Source organism: Manis javanica, chromosome 2, assembly GCF_040802235.1.
Source record: "Manis javanica isolate MJ-LG chromosome 2, MJ_LKY, whole genome shotgun sequence".
NCBI lineage: Eukaryota > Metazoa > Chordata > Mammalia > Pholidota > Manidae > Manis > Manis javanica.
This window is the reverse complement of record NC_133157.1, coordinates 21,691,729-21,711,072: the sequence shown is the minus strand read 5'-3', so window position 1 is coordinate 21,711,072 and position 19,344 is coordinate 21,691,729. Positions and strand designations below refer to the sequence as shown.

The 19,344-nt window shown below is 38.1% G+C and overlaps 1 protein-coding gene across 2 annotated transcripts in view; it reads left to right on the top strand.

Annotated features, from left to right (window-relative positions):
• Positions 1 to 1,903: 1,903 nt before the first annotated feature.
• MUSK (muscle associated receptor tyrosine kinase) overlaps positions 1,904 to 19,344 on the top strand; it is an 88,153-nt gene continuing 70,712 nt past the window's right edge. For both annotated transcript variants that reach the window (XM_073226355.1, XM_073226350.1), the window contains exons 1-3: positions 1,904 to 2,340; positions 12,964 to 13,090; positions 15,890 to 16,041. In XM_073226355.1, coding sequence (XP_073082456.1) covers positions 2,262 to 2,340; positions 12,964 to 13,090; positions 15,890 to 16,041 — 358 coding nt within the window. In that variant the 5' untranslated portion in view covers positions 1,904 to 2,261. The remainder of the gene's footprint in view (positions 2,341 to 12,963; positions 13,091 to 15,889; positions 16,042 to 19,344) is intronic.

Genomic DNA, 19,344 nt, shown 5'->3' with positions numbered 1-19,344 from the left:
TCCTATTGGATTCATAATGGGCATCATCAATACTAGTTCTGTATTTTGGTGGAAAGGGAAAAGAGAATGAAGAATACATGCTCACAGATCCTCCTCTTAGACGTGTGAATGAAGAGCCCCATGGAGTGGCTCACTTTGGACTTCCGTTCACTGATGGCTGGCACTGACCCTGAGCTGAATGTTAGCTCACCAATCTACACACCGCCCAAGTTCCCAGAACCCTGCATTTTACCTACTGCTACTTATGGGAATGATGAGTAGCTATACTGTTCATCCTGCCGATTCCAAAATCTCATGTAAAAAATGTGCTCATCCTGCTAATGACTAAGTTTCCCCTGAAATATATGGCACCTGCAGGATTGTCTCAGAGCAGAAATCTGATCAAATCTATATCTCTTCTAATAAAGTTACCCTAGGATTCTTTTGATTACAGTTTAATAAGTCAAATTCATATTCACCAAGCCAGAAAAGTAAAAAGAATTAATTAAGTTAAAAAACAAGGAAATCCAGTGGGTAGTCTGGCTTGCACATTATTTCTTATTACTGGAGCAAAAAAGCTTCCAGCAGCCCTGGCTTACCTGGTCCTCAAAGGTCAGATTTAAGAAGAAAGAACTTATTTTGCATTAGGTCCAGTAAAAGACTAGGGAGGCCTTGGACTGGCTAGCTTGAGTCATAAGCCCATTTTCAGACCCAGTCATTATGGCTAGGTAATAGAGGTGTTCTATGTAGAAAATATTTGCAAAATATATGACAAAGGATACAAATTATTTATATTCAGAGTATTAAAAAAATCCTCTAAATTAATAATAAAAAGAAACATGGCCTAAAAGGAAAACAGACAAAAGCCACAGAAGAGGAAAATGACTAATGACAAATACGTGAAGAATTCTCATTACTCCTAGTACTCAGTGAAATAAATGTTCATTAAAACAATCAAATGGTTTTTATCCTAGTTAAATGTAACACTGTTAGTGTTGATGAGAGTGTGGGCAAACGGGTTCTCGTACCTGCTGGGGTGTTGTTATATATACCACCATACATCCATGATTGAAAAGATGACGTGGCTAATAGAAACAGTGGGGTAGTGCGGTATATATTAACACAGAAGTCTCCAAGACACGCGGTTCAGTGGGAAGACAGTTCACATAGGAGAACGTTTAGAAGTACGATTTGCTGACAGCCCACAGCTGCCGATTCAGTGGACTCAGGAGGCCAAAGAATGGGGACCCACCAACGCAAGGGGTAAAATCTTAAAGCAGTGCTGTAAATACAATGAGAGACACATGCACAACACATTATAGAAGCCCTGGGGAGACAAACCTAACTAATTCTGGGAAGATGTGGGATTTTTGGTCTGGGATGGCTCCCGGAGGAGATGATGATCAAGCTGGGACAAGTATTAACTGGGTGGAGAGGAGAGAAAAGCATTCTAAGAGGGTGGAACAGCATAAACAATTCATGGGGGCAGGAAACCTATATACAGGAAACTTCTATCCGAATAGAAGCTAATGAGATAGGCTGAGTCCTGGAAGGCCTTCTATGTCATATTGAAGAGGTTTGAATATGTGTTTATGTGACGAGGAAACATTGAAGGTTTTTGAGCAGGAGAGGCTATCTGGGAAGCGATTAGGGGATGGTAAGGCACAAGGCAGAGAGAACAGCCTGGAGGCTGTTACTGCCATTCAGAGAAAATGAATGTCTGAAAAGGAGGTTGGGATAGAGTGACACTAGTTGGACTCTACGGAGGGGAAGAAATCAAGGAGTATTACATTGGTACAATCTGTAGGAATTGGTAATGGGTTGGACCTGGGAGGTGGCCTAGAGATGGGGCGGAGTCACAGTTAGATACATCCAAAGTTCTGGTATGAGTGCAGGGTGGGGTGGGGGAGGTGGTGAGCTGAATCAGATCAGGGACCTGTACCTCAGGGAATACGGGGATGGCTGCAGAGGCATCTGGTATTGTCCTTCTGCCACTGTCTTAAAAGGGATTCTGCAGGGATTTTCTTTCCCTTGTTCCTCCAGCCCTACACTTGCATTACTGGCCTCAGTGGATATGCACCAGCTGGCCGTGTCCATCATTACAGCCAAGGCTGAGAATTCCTGATTATACTTAGAGCCTGTGGAGCTGCTGACACAAACAGTCATTAGCAGACGACCCTTTTGTAACAAACTACGCCTTAAAATGTAAACTGTGGGCAGGGGGCATTTTCCTCGTGTTCTCCAGCAAGAACTTTCTCCTGCTGAGTGAGCCTGGATTAACCATGAGAGAACTTGTCAACATTCCACTGGTACATATTCTGACTTTGGTTGCCTTCAGCGGGACTGAGAAACTTCCAAAAGGTTGGTTAGAGCAATCTCATCTTCTTGTTGCCTTGTCACAGTTCTAATGGGTGTGTGTGCGCTGATCATGACTGATTCCTAGTGTGGCTGGCTCGGGTTTTACTTGGTGAAGCCAGGGTGCAATGTACAGAAAGAGAGACAACTATAGAAATAAGCAATGGGTTGATCATCTCCTTTCAACCGGTATTTCTTCCTGCCTTATGTTCTGCAATAAAAAGGTTAGCTATAGGGTGCATGCAGAGCCCTTCACTTGTAGGAGAAACGTTAGCAGGTAGATGGCAAGTTATCAAGGTCTGTTTTGTTTATATGCATGTCAACCTTCAGGGTGGTCTAAATGGATGATGACAACCTTCTCACATCAGGTTTGCCAGGAATATAATCAACCCAACTCTCAGACATCCAGAGTGTTTGCTTCTGAACAAAAATCATTTCCATTTTCAGTTTCGGTTTTGCAAAACTCTTAATGACTATTTTAGTTCCTACAAATAGGAATTACAGAAAGACATACACAATTTGCCTGCATAATAAAAAGCCTGGAGACAATGGCTTCTCAACAGCTTTGAGGCCAGAGTCATGATTTGGCCTGGCAGGAGACCATGGACGTTTTTTTCAGTCTTTGGAATGTACCGGAAATAACACCACCTCAGGGGAAAGGAAAGCAACTTAAGAAACTGACAACCACCTGTTGCAGTAGCAAGAATGTCCACAGTGATATGGTTTCTGGCCAGCGTATTATGAAGCTCGGACTACTGTATTTCAAATCGAGAAGAAAGATAGGAAAATAGGTGGTTTGGGAAGTGACTGAGGGCTTCACTGAAATCTCTTCTGAAAAGACATGAGAAAGTAGTTTGAATTAGATCAATTACAGAGCTTTCAAATTAAGTATATTACAGTAGAGTAAAAAGAGTCCTGTGTTTTATGACATACTCATATGAATTATTTTCCCTTTCTATAACTTTACCAAAAAACTGAACGCATTTGTAGTGTGCAGGTAAGTGAAGACAAGTATCTGTATGTAGGTGGGAAACATAGCTTTACATTTTGTGGTTTATGAAAGTTTCTTGTGGAGCCGCAAGGTCAAGGTTCACATGCTCAGAAGATACAGCTTTCAAATAGTCGGATTTCATAAACTTGTGTTGCCGTGTTTTCTTTTTCTATTTTATGTGAGCAGAATGGTATCTTCAAATATACTTAAATGTTTAACTGCCAACTCGTACTTTAAGGTAGCTGCAGATAAAAGAGAATCTAGATCTTTTCAAACAGCTAATAATAGCTAGAAAGACAACATAGGCTTCAGATTATTTTAATACTTCCTGATCATTCAACGGATGTCTAGTAAAACAGCACCTGAATGTTTGGACTTATGGATTGTTACAAGTCTTATCGCTGTATTCGAAACCACTCAGCTACATAAAAATAGCATGCTGAAGTGCTAAAACTTACTAGATTTCATTATTATGAGAAGCAGGACAATTGATTTTTATGACTCAAATTCGAATTTGTTGCATGAAAAAAACCAGCCTCTGTATATGAATTAACCTAATTTTAATTCCACAAAGAAATGATTTTCAGTTTCCAAACATTACAGGTAAAGCCCTTAATTCTAATGCACACTCCCTTTTTTTTGAAAACTTCATAATATGGTTGCCCAAAGGTCACAAAGCCAAATGGCTTTTAAATAAAATAATCAAATTATCCATTCAAATTTATTTGTCTATAATTTATTTACTGATATAGTTAGATTATAAACTCAAAAAGTTAGAACACTATTTTTGCCCACTCTACTGCATTTATTGTTCTAAATTTATGGATTTAACATCAACCTTATCCAAAAAGCACCAGGCCTACCAAAGCAAACATCCAGTTCTGAGAATAAACATCAGCATGAAAACACAGTTCCTAAAATTTTAAATGTTGAAGTTCATGGAATACATTGATATCAAAAAACCCATGACGATATGCTCTTATTTTAATACTACTGAAAGTAAAGAAAGATTCCACACAAAGTATCTCATAGCTGTTTTCTCTATTGGCAGAAGGCAATAATAAAGAGTTTTTTAGATGGAATATCTTTTTCCTAAGTCCTTTATCATGAATGATTCAAGGAATTCATGCAATAATGTATTACAAAATAGATGAACAGATTTTAAGACAGTGCAAGAGCATTCAGGGGATTCTTTTCTAGCTATCAGCATGCTATATTCTCAATAAAATTAACAATCAACTTTGAGGAAGTTTATTGCTATAGTTTGAGATTCCTAATGTTCTAAGACAAAGAGAAAAGTCACTCTTTCTGAACCATTCGGCTAGTGATATCCTCAGTGATGAACTCAATGCCATAAGAGAATTTTACAAACCAGCGTATAGGAAAGTAGCCACACAAACCAGCGTATAGGAAAGTAGCCAGTCTTGTTTCATGGAATACTTGCCTTAACCACCTACTTCAATATTTAAGGCTTTATTAGGGAGTATTAAGTGTATGGTGTGATTTAATTTCTGTAGGAGTGTAGGAATTCAGGGAAGCAGCATTGAATTTGTTTCATATGCACAAAGAACTACTGTCCAAATTTCCCTTTTAAAATTATACCATTTACTACCATGTCTAGAAATTTTTGAGTCTAAGTGATTTGTCCTTAGATATATTTGAGTAACTTCCTCTTCTAAATCATATGTATACAAGGATAGGATTCACTGATGCGACTTATAACTAAGTCAGAGGGGGCACAGCTGTCACTGAAATCCAGACACCAAGTCCTGGGTGAATGTTTTATATTGCTGTGCACTGAAAGAGTAACTCATTGCATGTTTGGAGAAACATGGTTGCTTTAAATATTAATGACGTTAAAGAGCAGAAAGAAAGAGCAGAAATGTCAGGATTTCTAACATGCTTCCAAAGGTGAAGTAGGCAACTTCTCGGTGAAATATGACTTGAGGTCACTGGGGGGAAGTGACAAATGAGGGTTGATTAGAAGACAGGAAGGAAGTGGTCCCTTTCGGGAAGATGAGAGGAGGGCACGGGAGAATGTAGGACACACGGGTCGTGCTGAGGACCCAGCTGGGGCTGGGGCCTGAGCCTTTCTAGTGGCCCTGATCTGATCTGCACCATTGTCGCACTTTATACAACAATACTATGTGAGCATAGGAGCAGCAAGGACCTCTGGTAGGATCAGTGCAAGATTGATGCTTTCCAGAGTCAGTGCAGCTAAAGGACTGAAGAGTAAGGGAGTTGAGATTATATGGCAACATGCCATGCAGTCTAGGTTGTATAATGAAAGTGAAATGAGGACGTTTAAAGCCTGGAAGAGAATGTTAAAATGAAGTTCCCTTTCCTGATTTCCAATGTCTTTCTCTGTGTCTTTAACAAAAGCACAGAGTCTCTGCAAGCCTGTTTTCTCATAAAATGAAGAAGGGCTTACCAGTGCTCAACATATAACGTTACGTACTGTGCCTCAGGATTGCCAATGACTGGTGAAATGATCACTGCTAGGTAGCATGCACATTTTAGCTGGGTCCCTATGAGACCCTGTCTTAACCCAAAGGAATGCCCCCAGGAGAGGCAATGTCAGATATTCTAACAGACTGGGCTGGAACTCCTGAATGGTTCTGTGCCATTCCTGAGGGAAGGACTGAGAGTATGTTCTGTGACAAGAGATTAATGGCACAGCCTTAATAAGTGATTACTGAGATCATCAATGAACTCTTGCACATTAAGACATCATCATAAAGAGTAACATTTTATTTTATCACCAATAGAATAAATGTGTCAGTTTCTAAGATGCAAAAATAGTGATGAGCAATACTGAATATCCTCTTTGGGAGATTAAAAAAATTTCTGATACCAAAGTGTTTTCTCATACTGAAAAACAATACTGTGTTCATGATTTAGAAAAGCATGAATATGGTTCCAAGTCAAGGAATATGTTCCAAGCCCTAATTTTGCTAAAACAGAAAGGAGCAAATACACCTGACTTCTTTGTTCACTCACTCATTCTTCATGTTAATCAGCAACTATTCAATCAGAAAGTATGTCAATGGCCATGCGTTAGAGCCCCTAAAAGGGTAATATCATGTCTTCTCATCAAGAAGTTAGTATTCAGGTTAAGTTACTCTTTGGGTCCAGAAAAGTGTTCTGTTCATTTTCATGTATTTGTTATTTGTGTGGTCCTTGGATTGAAGGAAGAAATCGTGTCCTAGTTTAAACAGGCTCTGGCTGAGATGAAAGCTGGGTAGGAGAATGAAAGTAAATAAGAGACAGTCTGCTAAGTCAACAACTGTCATTAAATACAACTGTGTGATTGTGTCAATAAAAATTTGAAAGCAGATTTGTTTGGGTAATTTTGGAATATGGGCAAAGTGGATTTAACCAAGTCTATTCTGCCTATTGAAATTGATATTGATGTAAATCTTATTTTTTCCCCATTTGTGCATAAATAGTACTATGCTAAAGACATAGTATGGCTCAGAATTAAAAGGTAGAAACTTCAAACCCAGCCTGAACCTTGAAGTTCAGGTCTATCACTTTCTACTTTTGTTACGTTTAGACAACTCATTTAACCATTCTTGGCCCCTATTCCTCATCTGCACATGACAGTAATAATAGTATCTGCCTTTATGTCTGTTGCAATAAATCAATGAGATAATGAATGGAAAACACAATGCATGGCCCATACCAGGGTCTTAATCATTTTAGATGCTAAAATTTTTAAAAACAGAGTCAAACATCATGTAAGACTATCATGTCACTGAACATTATGGGAAGGTGTTAATTTAACTTAATAAAGTTCTTAATAACACCTCATATATTTCTCCATGTCTAAGCTTGCCAAGACATTGTAAGATTTACTTGTTTGATCTCAACTTATCTCAACAGAGTTTGTGTCACCTCATTGCATGTATTAGTAGTATGTTATTTTTGTCACTTCTGCATTTGTGTAGATGTAAATAATCTCAAGAACATAAATGATAGTAAAATGTAGCAAAATAACTAGGAAGTGATAAATTTTCAGTACTATTACTTTGTTTTTAACTTAATCTATTTATTATAAATTTGTATAATATAGTTTTTCATAATGCTGTACTTAACAATTGTCTTTGTCTTACAAAATTCCTGCAAAATTATGGCTCTTGCAAGGCAGTAAGTGCCACTCCAGCAGACCACAGTTAGAAGACAAAACTGGGTGCTTAACTCCTCTTCTAAGATTAGTACAATTTAGTACAACCAATCTGGTACAAAGAAAGTCATCTATGTAACTTTTTGAGATTATTTCCATTTTGAGGTTATTTTCTTGGGATAGATTCCCAGAAGTAAATATTAATGGTAAATTTGCAGGTAATCCAGAGACCAGGAAAGCAATTGCACAGCTCAGGCTTCTATTTCTAAATTATAGAATCAAACAACACAAACCATTCCATATAGGCCAAGGACAATTTTAGATGCTTTACATATATTCATTTAATTAATCCTTGTGACAAGCCTATGTGGTGGCTTTATTATCATCTCTATCACTGAAGATGCCAAGGCACTAGTTATGGGACTTGGTGGAAATGGGAAATGATAGGGCAGGGAGATGAATTCAAGCCCTGTGCCACAGCCTCTCATTGCCTAGTTACTCCGTGGTCTTTCTTTTTAAACAATGAAAGCATTCAATATTATCAGTTAAACTTTGGGCCTCTTATTATCTGCATTCCACAAACTAAATGTAATAATTTTTGTTTTTATTTCTTGACATCCATGTGATTATACAACTTATTGCTTATTTCATTCATTTGTTGTTTAGAAAAATATGCCTTTTCTTAAGAGATTGACTTTCTTAAACTTTGCTATCAATTAAACAGTTGCTTCCATTGCATTTGGAAAGTTAATATTTCTGTGTGGCACTTGAATTTATGTGCTGTAACTTTATTATAAATATAATAGGTATTCATTTTTTAGCCCTATAAAGACAGCAAAAACAAAAATACAAAATTATACATAATGCTCATACTTAGGGATAAATACTTGTAACATTTTTGTATTCATTCATTCTTGCATTCTCTCTCAAATTTAGGAGCCTATTACTTCATTGTAATGTCTTCTGGTCATTTTAATTTTACTCTTGGCTTTCTTTATTTCAAGTCTATGTTTTAAAATAATTAAGCTTCATATTGTTATACATTCCTGATGGACTTTTCCTTTTATAATTAGTGTTTCTCTTCATCCTATAAACATTTATGACTTTCTATTCCACTCTTCTTACATTAGCACTACTTTATCATTTTGTCACTTTGAGTAGTGTTTGTTTTGTATAAACTCAGCAAGAAAAAATTTATACCCAAAAGAAAAGGATGAAGGGTTAAAAACAATAGTAGGCAGAGATGGTAGTGAAATATAATTGTGATTTTTTAACCTACTATGGAATAGTAAAACACAACCCGCTCATTTTTGTCTTTAAAACAAAGTGGAACTAAAATTCTAGACAAACAATGGAAGTATACATTTTCCCTTTTCTTTATTTTCAACATTTCTAAATTAATTTATCTAGGTGTATCTTTTGTGTTTTTTTATCCTGTATGATAGTGTTTGTCTTTTCAGAGGTCAATTTATACCAGTGGCATTTACTGTGATTCCTGACATATTTGGGCATATTTCTTCCACATTATTTTCTGTCATCTATGAGTCATGCCTTTTCTTGGTTTGACTTAGTCTCCTTTTCTTCTTCTCCTTCTGGTTGATAGAGTTCTAGTCCCTCTTTTTTCTTTTTCTCTTGCTTCTTTGGAGACTTTGCCTTTAAATCTATTCTATTAATTACATTTTCACATATGTGTTGAACCATATATTTTTCTGCCCATGTTTGTAGTTACTCAGTATTTGTCATCTTCCTGTTTACAGTAAAGAGCTTAGCATGTTTTAACTATGTGCTGAACTTCTTCCCTGAACTTTCATCTTCTTTTGTTTGTCTAGAATGTTAGTTCCACTTTGTTTTAATGACAAAAATGAGTGGTTTGTGTTTTACTATTACATAGTAGGTTAAAAAATCACAGTTATATTTCACCACCATCTCTGCCTACTATTGTTTTTAACCCTTCACCCCTTTCTTTTGGGTATAAATTTTTTCTTACTGAGTTTATATACTTCAGCAATGGTTTCAGAGATCTGAGTGGTAAACACTCTCACCATTCATTTGTGTCTTTATTTTGTATTCATTTAAAAATGATTATCTATAGTTATTTTTTTCTCAGCCCTTTAAAGATATTAGTCTATTGCCTTTTGGTATCAATTGTTGCTGAATAATATCAGGTCACCCTAACTGGCATTCCTATTAGGGTAACTGATCTTTTCTTTCTAGTTGGGCTTAAGATTTTATTTTGTCTTTAACGTTCTATAGTTTTAATCCAAAGACCAATTTATCTTTCTCTTTATCTGGCTTGATGCTTGGTGGGAACTTTCAACCTGAATATTCGCTTTTTTATTTTCAGTTTTGAAAAATGATCAGGTATTTATCCCTTTACACATTACTTCTAGGCCAGTCCCTCTAGTTTATTTTTCTGGAACTCCTATTAAAAGCATATTGGTGCCTGTCAATCTACACTTTATGTCTCTTAACTATTCTTTAATACCTCTCACTTCTTTATTTCTTTGTCCTGTATTCTGTATATTTTAATGGTTATTTAAGTGGAAAGTTGGGAAAAGGAGGGCCTTGACACTTATATACAAAAGATGTCATTTTACCTAAAAATTCTGCTCTCTTTCAACCTTCTTAAAAAATTTATGATTTTTGTAAGAGGCCTCAGAAACACAGTTTAGCTCAATTAAACAATACATCAGTCAATGTGCTAACCCTGGGGATAGAGAGGTCTAAGACATAGTCCCTGGCCCCAAAGCTCAAGGTTTTTATAAGTGAATGTGAGACAAAGACAAAAACAGATCATTTAAATAGCATCTGTATGACAAGTGCTGTAAGAGTGACATATATAGGATGACCTAAGGTTAAGGAAAAGGGCATTTGGGTCTGTCAAATAAGTCAAGGAAGTTGGGGAGAAATGACACTTAAATTGAATTTTAAGAAAAGAATAACATTGATGAGAGAGATATGGGCTAAGTGGAATACTCCCAACCACCATTTTCTCTTACTCTCAGCAGATGAGATTGCCTTTGAATTTATTGAAAATATAAGGTTCGTTTAGATAGTGGATGCATTTTTTGTGGGCAATGTGCCAGTTTTTTCTGGGTGTTTCATGAAGCTGTCACCCCCTCCCCTGCATCTAAAACATTGTTCATATTATTTATTTGACTTTCGTCTGCACCTTACATTTTAACTAAAATGACCATATAATTCATTGTCTAAGCTCAGGCATTTTTGGAAGTATAAGGGGCATTATTAATAAATTAGCCAGGAAAGTAGGCATAACTGATTATTTATAGCTGATCACTTTTTGTATCTATCCTACCTTGTTATCTGGATTGTGCTTAATAAGGCAGAATTTTGCCTCTTGTCAACTCATTGTCTGTTACATGGAAAACAGTAAATAGATTTCTGATAAATAATAATAATGACAACAAAGTGGTGATAATGACAATTATTTTAAATGAGTTTATGCAATGGGGTAGATTTCCAGACTCACCTGAATACAGCTTCTGGCACTTTCTTTCTCACACCACCCAGCCCTGGGGGGACTTGGACCCTGCCCCTTTTGCTTTGGGTTTCCTGAAGCATTGAGGAGGGGTGCATCCCATCTCAACCCATTGTCTTCCTTTCTAACTCCTTTTCCTTCCCCACCTCTTATAATCCAGGTGACCCTTATTTCATAGGAGGGCAGGAAGAGAGAAGGGACAACTTCTACAGGCTCTCCTGCTGGTGTCTTTCTTTTTGTGAAACACACACACACCAACAAAACAGCAATATAACAGCTATGTGAGGTAATTCACATACCACGCCACCATGCACTCTACCCACTTAATGTGTGCAATTCATAGCATACATTCAACATCAGAATAAATTTTTGTAACATTTTCATTACACCTAAAAGAAATCCTGTACCCCTTCGCTATCCATCACCCCCTAATCCCTCCATCCTCTCCCCCAGTCCTAGGCAATCACTAGTGTACTTTCTGGCTTTATACATTTGCTTATTCTGGACATTTCAATGCAAATGGAATTGCACTGTATGTTGTTCTGAAGACTGGCCTCTTTCACTTCATTGTTTCCAGGTTTCATCCATGTTGTAGCATGTTTCAATACTTCATTCCTTTTTATTGTCAAATACTATTCCATTAGATGGATATACCAAATTTTGTTTTTACATTAATTGTTGGCAGACACTTGGGTTCCTTCCAGTTTGGGGCTATTGTTGAATAATGCTGCTATGCACATAGGTGTACAAATATCTATATGAATCTCTGTTTTCAGTACTTTTGGGTATACATCCAAAAGCTGGATTGCTAGATCATATGGTTATCCTATGTTTAATTTTTTGAGGGACCACCATACTGTTCTCAACGGTGGCTACACCATTTTACATTCCTATCAGAAATGCACAAAGGTTTTAATTTTTCCACCACCTCCCCAAGATTTGTTATCATTTTTATTATTATTATAGCCATTCTAGCATGTGTGAAGTAATTATTGTGGTTTTGATTTACGTTTCCCTAATAGTTAATGATATCAAGCATCTATTCATATACTTATTGTCCATTCTTTGAGAAAATGTCTGTTCAGATCCTTTGCTCATTTTTTATTTAAGACTTTTGTCTCTTATTAATGAATCATTTTCTACTCTACATATGCAGATGTGAATTCTTTATACATCTGATGAAGCTTAAAGTTTGAAGTATTTTATTTTCAAGAACCCCTACTAAGACCCTCAGAGGGTTCTAGCAATGTGTTTATATGAACATACATTATCATGAAAGTTGGGGAAAATTATTTTTAAACAACAGTTGTTAAGATTGCTACTCTTTCCACTAAGACTTCCCTCTGCGTTGATTGGTGTTAGGTGGCCCATGGATATTTTATATTCATTTTTTTATTTTGTTTTATGCTTAAAGGGGTCCCCAAATTATATAACTTTGGGCTTCACATAAAATGAGATCTGCCCCTACTTATATAAAATAAATTCTAAGTCCTTTTTTTTTTTTTTGACACCTGAACTAAAGTGAGCCATGAGATTGGGGGTACAAATAAGCCAGGTGGGGGTACTGCTGAGGCAGAGGCCTGAAGGCAGGAGTGTGCTCAGTATTTGCAGATCTCAGTAATTGCAGGGGGCCCAGTGGCTGGAGTGAGCACAGGACGGCAGACAGAGGTGCAAAAGCTGAAGGATCTTCTAGCCATACAAGAGTTCAGATTCTCTTTCCAGTGCAGTTAGCTGCCTTTTGAGCATTTAGGAGAGAACCCATCAGATTATCACATCTTCCAAAGATGCCTCCTGGCTGCCACCGGGAAGGTTTCTGAGAGCTTCTCTTTTGATTCTCAAATGCCTCGCTTGGAAGTAGAAACAAAATTCTCTAGGCAAAATCATCCTTCCTTTAGGCAAATGGTATGGGGAGTATAATTCTCATTCAGGTGTGTGGTGGCCTCTGACTGCCTATAGAAGTGTTAGTAAACAACATTCTAGAATGTTCTCATTTTATTTCTCCTCTCCTTTCAGCTCCTGTCATCACCACTCCTCTGGAAACAGTGGATGCCTTAGTGGAAGAAGTGGCCACTTTCATGTGTGCAGTGGAATCTTATCCCCAGCCTGAAATTTCCTGGACTAGAAATAAAATTCTCATTAAGTAAGTATTCTGCCTTTTTCTGGTAAGAATGCCCACTCCTGCTTTGTAATTTATCTTTGTCATAAATGTCATAACAGCTCTTGGCAGTACAAAAGTTCACCTAGAATACCTAAAATGCAAATTTCTCCATTCTATAAATACAAGATCTTCAACGAGGTTAGGAGAATTGCTCAAAGCCAAACAGTGATTTAATTGACAAGGGGAAGCCAGACCAATTTCAGGGATCACAGATGAGGACCCCAGATAGGGCCTGGGGGAAGTTTGACAGTCATTAGGAAGCACCATGATATCCTGAGTTTGAGGCTCATGTTCCAGGACATGCAGGGGAATTCACAGGGACCAGCCTCTTCTGTACTTCTGATATCCCAAATAAAGTGAAGTATGTTGTCTAGGAATCTGGCCTCTAGGGCTGACTTTTTCTTCTGAAAATCAGAAAAGACTCCTGACCTATAGTGAGGCAGCCTCCAAACAGATAAAATTCCCATTTGGCATATAAAGGTTGTGCTGTCCTTTCCTCATTACAATAGTTATAATCAAAATTGATCAAAAATACTCTAAAAAATCTATAGCAAAGGACAACACTGGCTTCCAAGCAAACAATATGGCTTGCATTAGGGGTAGAGGGCTTACACTGGCACCTTTAGACAGGGGTCCGTGAACTGGGATGGGGAAAAAATTACATCCTTCTTTTCACTCACCTCTGACTGAAATTTAAGGTGTTCTTCTTTTATATATGTTATAATATGGATTACCCTGTGCTGTCCCAGAATAGGAAGGCTCAAATTAAGAGGCTTGAAGAGAAGTTTATTAAATCAATTTAAAATACATCAAAACAAGGAGAAAGAAGTGGGTAAGTTAGGAATCTTCATTGACTCCATGTTTCTATGTTCAGTCTCTCTCTCATGTGTCAGACTCCCCCACTGGGCTATTCTTACAAAGACCAGAGGTGCTGTTGAGCAAGGACGTATAGGTAAAGGGTCCTCGAAGCCAATGGCATATTCTTGCCCTGTTGGAGGGGTGCAGTAACAAGTATACCTGGCCACGGCTTGGCTTGCAGTTAGCCTGCTCAACAGACATTGATTTTAAGTGTGTTTCTTTGGTAGAGTGCATGGGACCACAGTGGGACCATATTGCATGTTACCTATGATTTTAGTTAATAATGTATCAATATTGGGTCATTAATTATAATTAATGTACCACACTAATCTAAGATGTTAACAATAGCAGATACTGATGTGGTGGATATATGGGAATAATCTATAGTATCTTCTCAATTTTTCTATAAATCTACAACTGTTCTTAAAAGTTTTCTATTTTAAAAATTATCAATACTTGAGTATTTCTCATGCAACAGATTATAAGTCTGGAAAACTTTATATTTTCCAGAATGGCTGAACTCTTGGCCCACAAGGACAACTGTAAAATACTCCAAAGTTTATATTTTTTCCATGAAAACTTAATGTTTTCCATGAAAACTTGTTATTTAATGTGATTTAATGAACTACCCAGGATTGTATTATCCTCCTTGCATTAGATCAAAATTTCATACATCTCTTTGTTCCTCTTAAAGATCAATATATGAAGGTAGCCACTTATCAAGATTAGAAAATCAAGAATCTGTCTCCTTTCCTTTTTTTGTTTTCACATTGCATTAGTTTCCTATTTCTACTGTAACAAATTACTGCAAACTTAGTGGCTTGAAACAACACAAATTTATTATCTTAAAGTTCTGGAGGTCAAAAGTCTGGAACAGGTCTCTCTGAGCTAAGATCAAGGTGTTGACAGGGGGCATTCTTGCTGGAGGCACTAGAGAACAATCTGATTTCTTATCTTCTCCAGCTTCTGGGGGTTGCCTGCATTCCTTGGTCCCTTCCTCCATTTTCAAAGCTAACAGTCACATCACTCCGCCCTCTGCCTCCGTTTAACACCTCTCCTTCTCTGATTTCTTCTGCTTTCCTCTTCCATTTTTTAAGGACCCTTGTGATTACATTGGGCCCATCTGGATAAGCCATGATACTCTATTTTAAAATCTTTGACATCTGCAAAATCCCTTTTGCCACTTAAGGTAACATATGTACAGGTTCTAGCCATTAAGACATGGATTTGGGGGGACCATTATTCTGCCTAATATACACATTTTGCCTAAAGAATCTTTATTTGGTCATAAAACTCACTTTTATATTGATGCTTCCCTCAAGGATTCTGTTTCCCCAATTCCCTCCACAACGGTTTGCTTGTAACTTAATGAGATAATACACATAACACACAATTTTACATCTTGAAGCTGTTTTGTATCCCTAAGTATACCAAGGAACTACAACTGTGCCTGACACTTATTAGGCACTCAAGTAATATTTGTTTAATAATGAATAAATACTATTAATTGTTAGTTACTTCTACAAATATTTAAGTCTTTCTGCCAGTCACATTTATGTGTGTGCCTGTTCATTATCTGGCTACTACTTCCCAGTAATTATAGGGAGAAGACTCATATAACTTGGTTATAACATACCTTCCTGAACAAACTTTACATTTGGTCTTATCCATGGACATCAACTTTTGAAAGCATTTTTGAAGGACCTAGTGGTACTTTGATTATTGGAGCCTAGGAAAGATTCAAATGTAATGTTAGTTTTCTATTACCAAATAAGGTTGTTCTATTATTCAGAACTCATTCGGGTTTCCTCTTACTCTGCATCTACTTCCTCCACCTGGCAAGTCATCTGTTTGATCCGTTTAACCATAGCAGGAAAATCTCACATGTGCCCCTAACCTGCCACCTTGCTCTGTGCCCTGCAGGCTCTTTGACACCCGGTACAGCATTCGGGAGAATGGGCAGCTCCTCACCATCCTGAGCGTGGAGGACAGTGATGATGGCATCTACTGCTGCATAGCCAACAATGGCGTAGGAGGAGCTGCGGAGAGTTGTGGAGCTCTGCAAGTGAAGATGAGTGAGTGGGGGCAACGATCATCTCCCAATTTGAAAGTTGACTTGGTACACGTTGAAGCAGGCAGTAGAGCCTCCTGCTTACCGGAAGGTTCGGCAGTCGTTCAGTTCAAAACACAGCCTTGAGGCAGTTCAGCCCACACCTCCTATTTCTGCCATTAACTAAAGGCAAGCCTTTAATGCACTATCCATTCCCATTTTCTTGCCTTTATGCAGATCTTTATTTACTCCACTCTGACTTCTTTCCGCAAGGGAATTCCCTCTAAAATCTTTTCCCTGTGTCTTTAAAACAATTTTGGTAGAACCCAACATACTTTTTATCTCTAACCTCTTTGCAGACACTTCTGCCCTTTTGACTTATTTCAAACTTGATTTTCCTGAGCGACTTTTCAAACCTGATTGACACCTCTGCTTAACTGGAAGCTATTTCTTTTCTCCACTTCATGTCTACAAACCTGCCAGCACCCATGGTTAATCTCCTAGCCCTTGTTGCTGCTTTTAAGCCATTGTGTTTTGCATTCCTGTGCAAAATCTTTCATTTCATGAAGGTTTTTCCTATTCTAATCATTCCGTCCTTCACTCTATTCATAAAGTCCTCTACTCATTCTAGGCACACACTGCATCCCCACTATTTTTCAAAGACTTTGATTCCAGACTCATTATCTTTCTCTCCACCCCTCCTCCTACCATCGTCTACACGGATTTGAACAGCCATGAAACAAAGCCACTAGCCACTTCATCTTTACACCTCTGACCTCCGCAAGTCCACTGATGTTTACTTGAACTCTTTATCAGCCTACCCGATTAATGACCTTGTCACCCCCAGGAAGTGGCCTGTATTTGAAATCTTAAGTTCCACACTCTAAACATGGACACTTTTATATCCAATTCTGATGAAGAAGGCAGCTTCCCACACTCATGATCAGCCTCCACATAGAAGGCACAAACTCCATCTGTCTCTCAGCTAGAACAGAGTCCAGCTCTCTGGCCCCTCACTCCCACTGCATAGCCATCACCAACATAATCAAGTTCTCTGGTCCTTAACTCCTCTCTGCTCTCCCTTCCACTGACCCCCATCAGGACCTCATTTAATTCTCTGTTCTCATAGATGTCTCTTCTACCCGGGGTTATATCATCACGTATTCATTTACCAGCATCCTCAAATCTCATGGGCTGTATGCACTTGCTGCTGCAAACTGTGGACCTTGCAATAATGTAATCTTTATTTTATTTTCTCTGACACCACACTGCAGAGCAGGAAAGTCACATAAACATGCATACTGTGCCACACAAATGAGTGGAGTCCACTTCCACCTGGGTCCTTTTTTGTTAGTTTTGTTGTCATCGATTTTCATCACTGTCTCTTGTATCTTTCATCTTTCTGTTTTGTTGTTATTGTTTGGCTGGAAGTCATTAGCTTCTTCTTTTCAGAGGGTGAGCACATGACATATGGCTTCTGAATCTTTGCATGGCTGAAAGCCTTTATGTGGTTCTCACTCTTGGACAATAACTTGTCTAGATTCAGATGAGGGTTTAAAAGGCTTTTCCCTTAGCTTTTAGTAGACAGTTATTCATTGTCATATGACACTCTTAACGTTGCAGATGAAAAGTTTTTTCTTATTCCCTTACAGGTAGATCTGATGTTTTATCTCCTAAAATTTTTAGGATTTTGCTCTATTTCTAAAATTCATAAATTTCTCAAATTGACAAGAATATGTTTGCTAGGTGTTTTTTTTTATTATTCCCACTTAGCTTTAGGTGGGCCTCTTAATCGAAAAACCAAGGTTTTTTTTTTTCTTTTTTCAAAATGAGGTACACTTTTTTCTGTTTTTCTTCCTCTTCATTCTATCTCATTCTTAAACTTTTAATGAACAACTATTACACTTCTTTTTTCAAGTCCATTTTTTTCTTATGTTTTTTACATCTCAATCTTGATATTCTACCTTCTTAGAGATTTATTTAACTTTGCCTTCCATGTCATGAATTCAGTCTTCATTATGCCCTTATTTTGAGTACTGTGATCTGAAAACCTCTATTTTTAATTTCTGAGAATCACCTCTTCTCTGGTTGTTCCCTTTTTCATAGCACACTGTGTTGTATAATGCAATAGTCATGGCAAGTTGAACGATAGCAGTAATGCGTTTTTAGAAACATTTTCTTTTCCCCACTGTATTCCTGTTTTCCTCATGATAAGCTTTGATTTGATGTCATTCTTCTCTCTCCTGTTCATGTTTTTGTCCACTGTGTGTTAATCTTTTGTGTTTTATCATATTTGAGAATGAAGTTTTAGATTAATTAGGACAGGTATGTAGTGGGGCTGGTGGCACATTGTGGGCAAGCTGGTGGGGTGGGCACGGCGTGTTCTGTGAGTAAGGAGGTAGGGCTGAACCCACTAGCAGCCTATTTTTCAGCATGTAGGGCAGTGAGACATCAAGTCAGGAAGCTGGGATGAGCTCTTTGCTCCGCGATGCAGGCTTGATTCTGAAGCCAGAGCACGTTCAAGTCTTCCACTTGTTTGTGGTGCTTCCTTTCCTTTGGCTGTTTCTCATATTCTCTCTGGCACCAAATGTTCTTTACTTTGGTTCTACAGTAAACTCTCTTCTTTTCTTCTTTCCACTCCTCTTTCCTCCACCCTCTCTTTAGGAAAACTCACCCATTCATGCGGCATACTCATGTGGCCATCCAATTGCTAAAGTGTCAGGCTGTCACTGAGAACCCCAAGACCCATGCCTGCTTCACTTCCAACCACCCTAGGGCCTCCACCAGGAGCTCCCTCCCCCAGCCTCCTGATGGCCCACCAGCAAGGGCTCAATGCTGGCAGGAAGATACTTGAAGAATCCTGCCTCAGCAAAATGACCACTTTGGATTAGTCAGTGTGCTTACCTTCACCTGAATTGAGTTCCCTTAGAGTGGGGAGTCCATGACTCTGCACCAATATGCAATTCATTTCTAGCTCATTTTATATTCAATTTCCATCAAGGGTTCTCCTCACCCCTGACCCAGAAGATGACCAAGACATCTATTTCACTGAGAAAATAGGAGTTAGTTGCCTTACCCAAAGGTTTTCTCCCTGAGACATTATCTGTGATTCAGGTTTGTCATAGGAATCAGTTCACAGAACCCAGTGGAAGGAATGGATAATGCACCTCCCGACTATATTATCGGAATGTCAACTCCCAAGCTTTTGCCAGCAGTTGTATGTCAATCCAACTCACAGTTGAGGTGCCTGGTCTTTATCTAAGTGTAGGTATTCACCATTGTTGATTTGGAGAATTGTATGCTTTAGATAGCAGGCAAAGTAACAAAG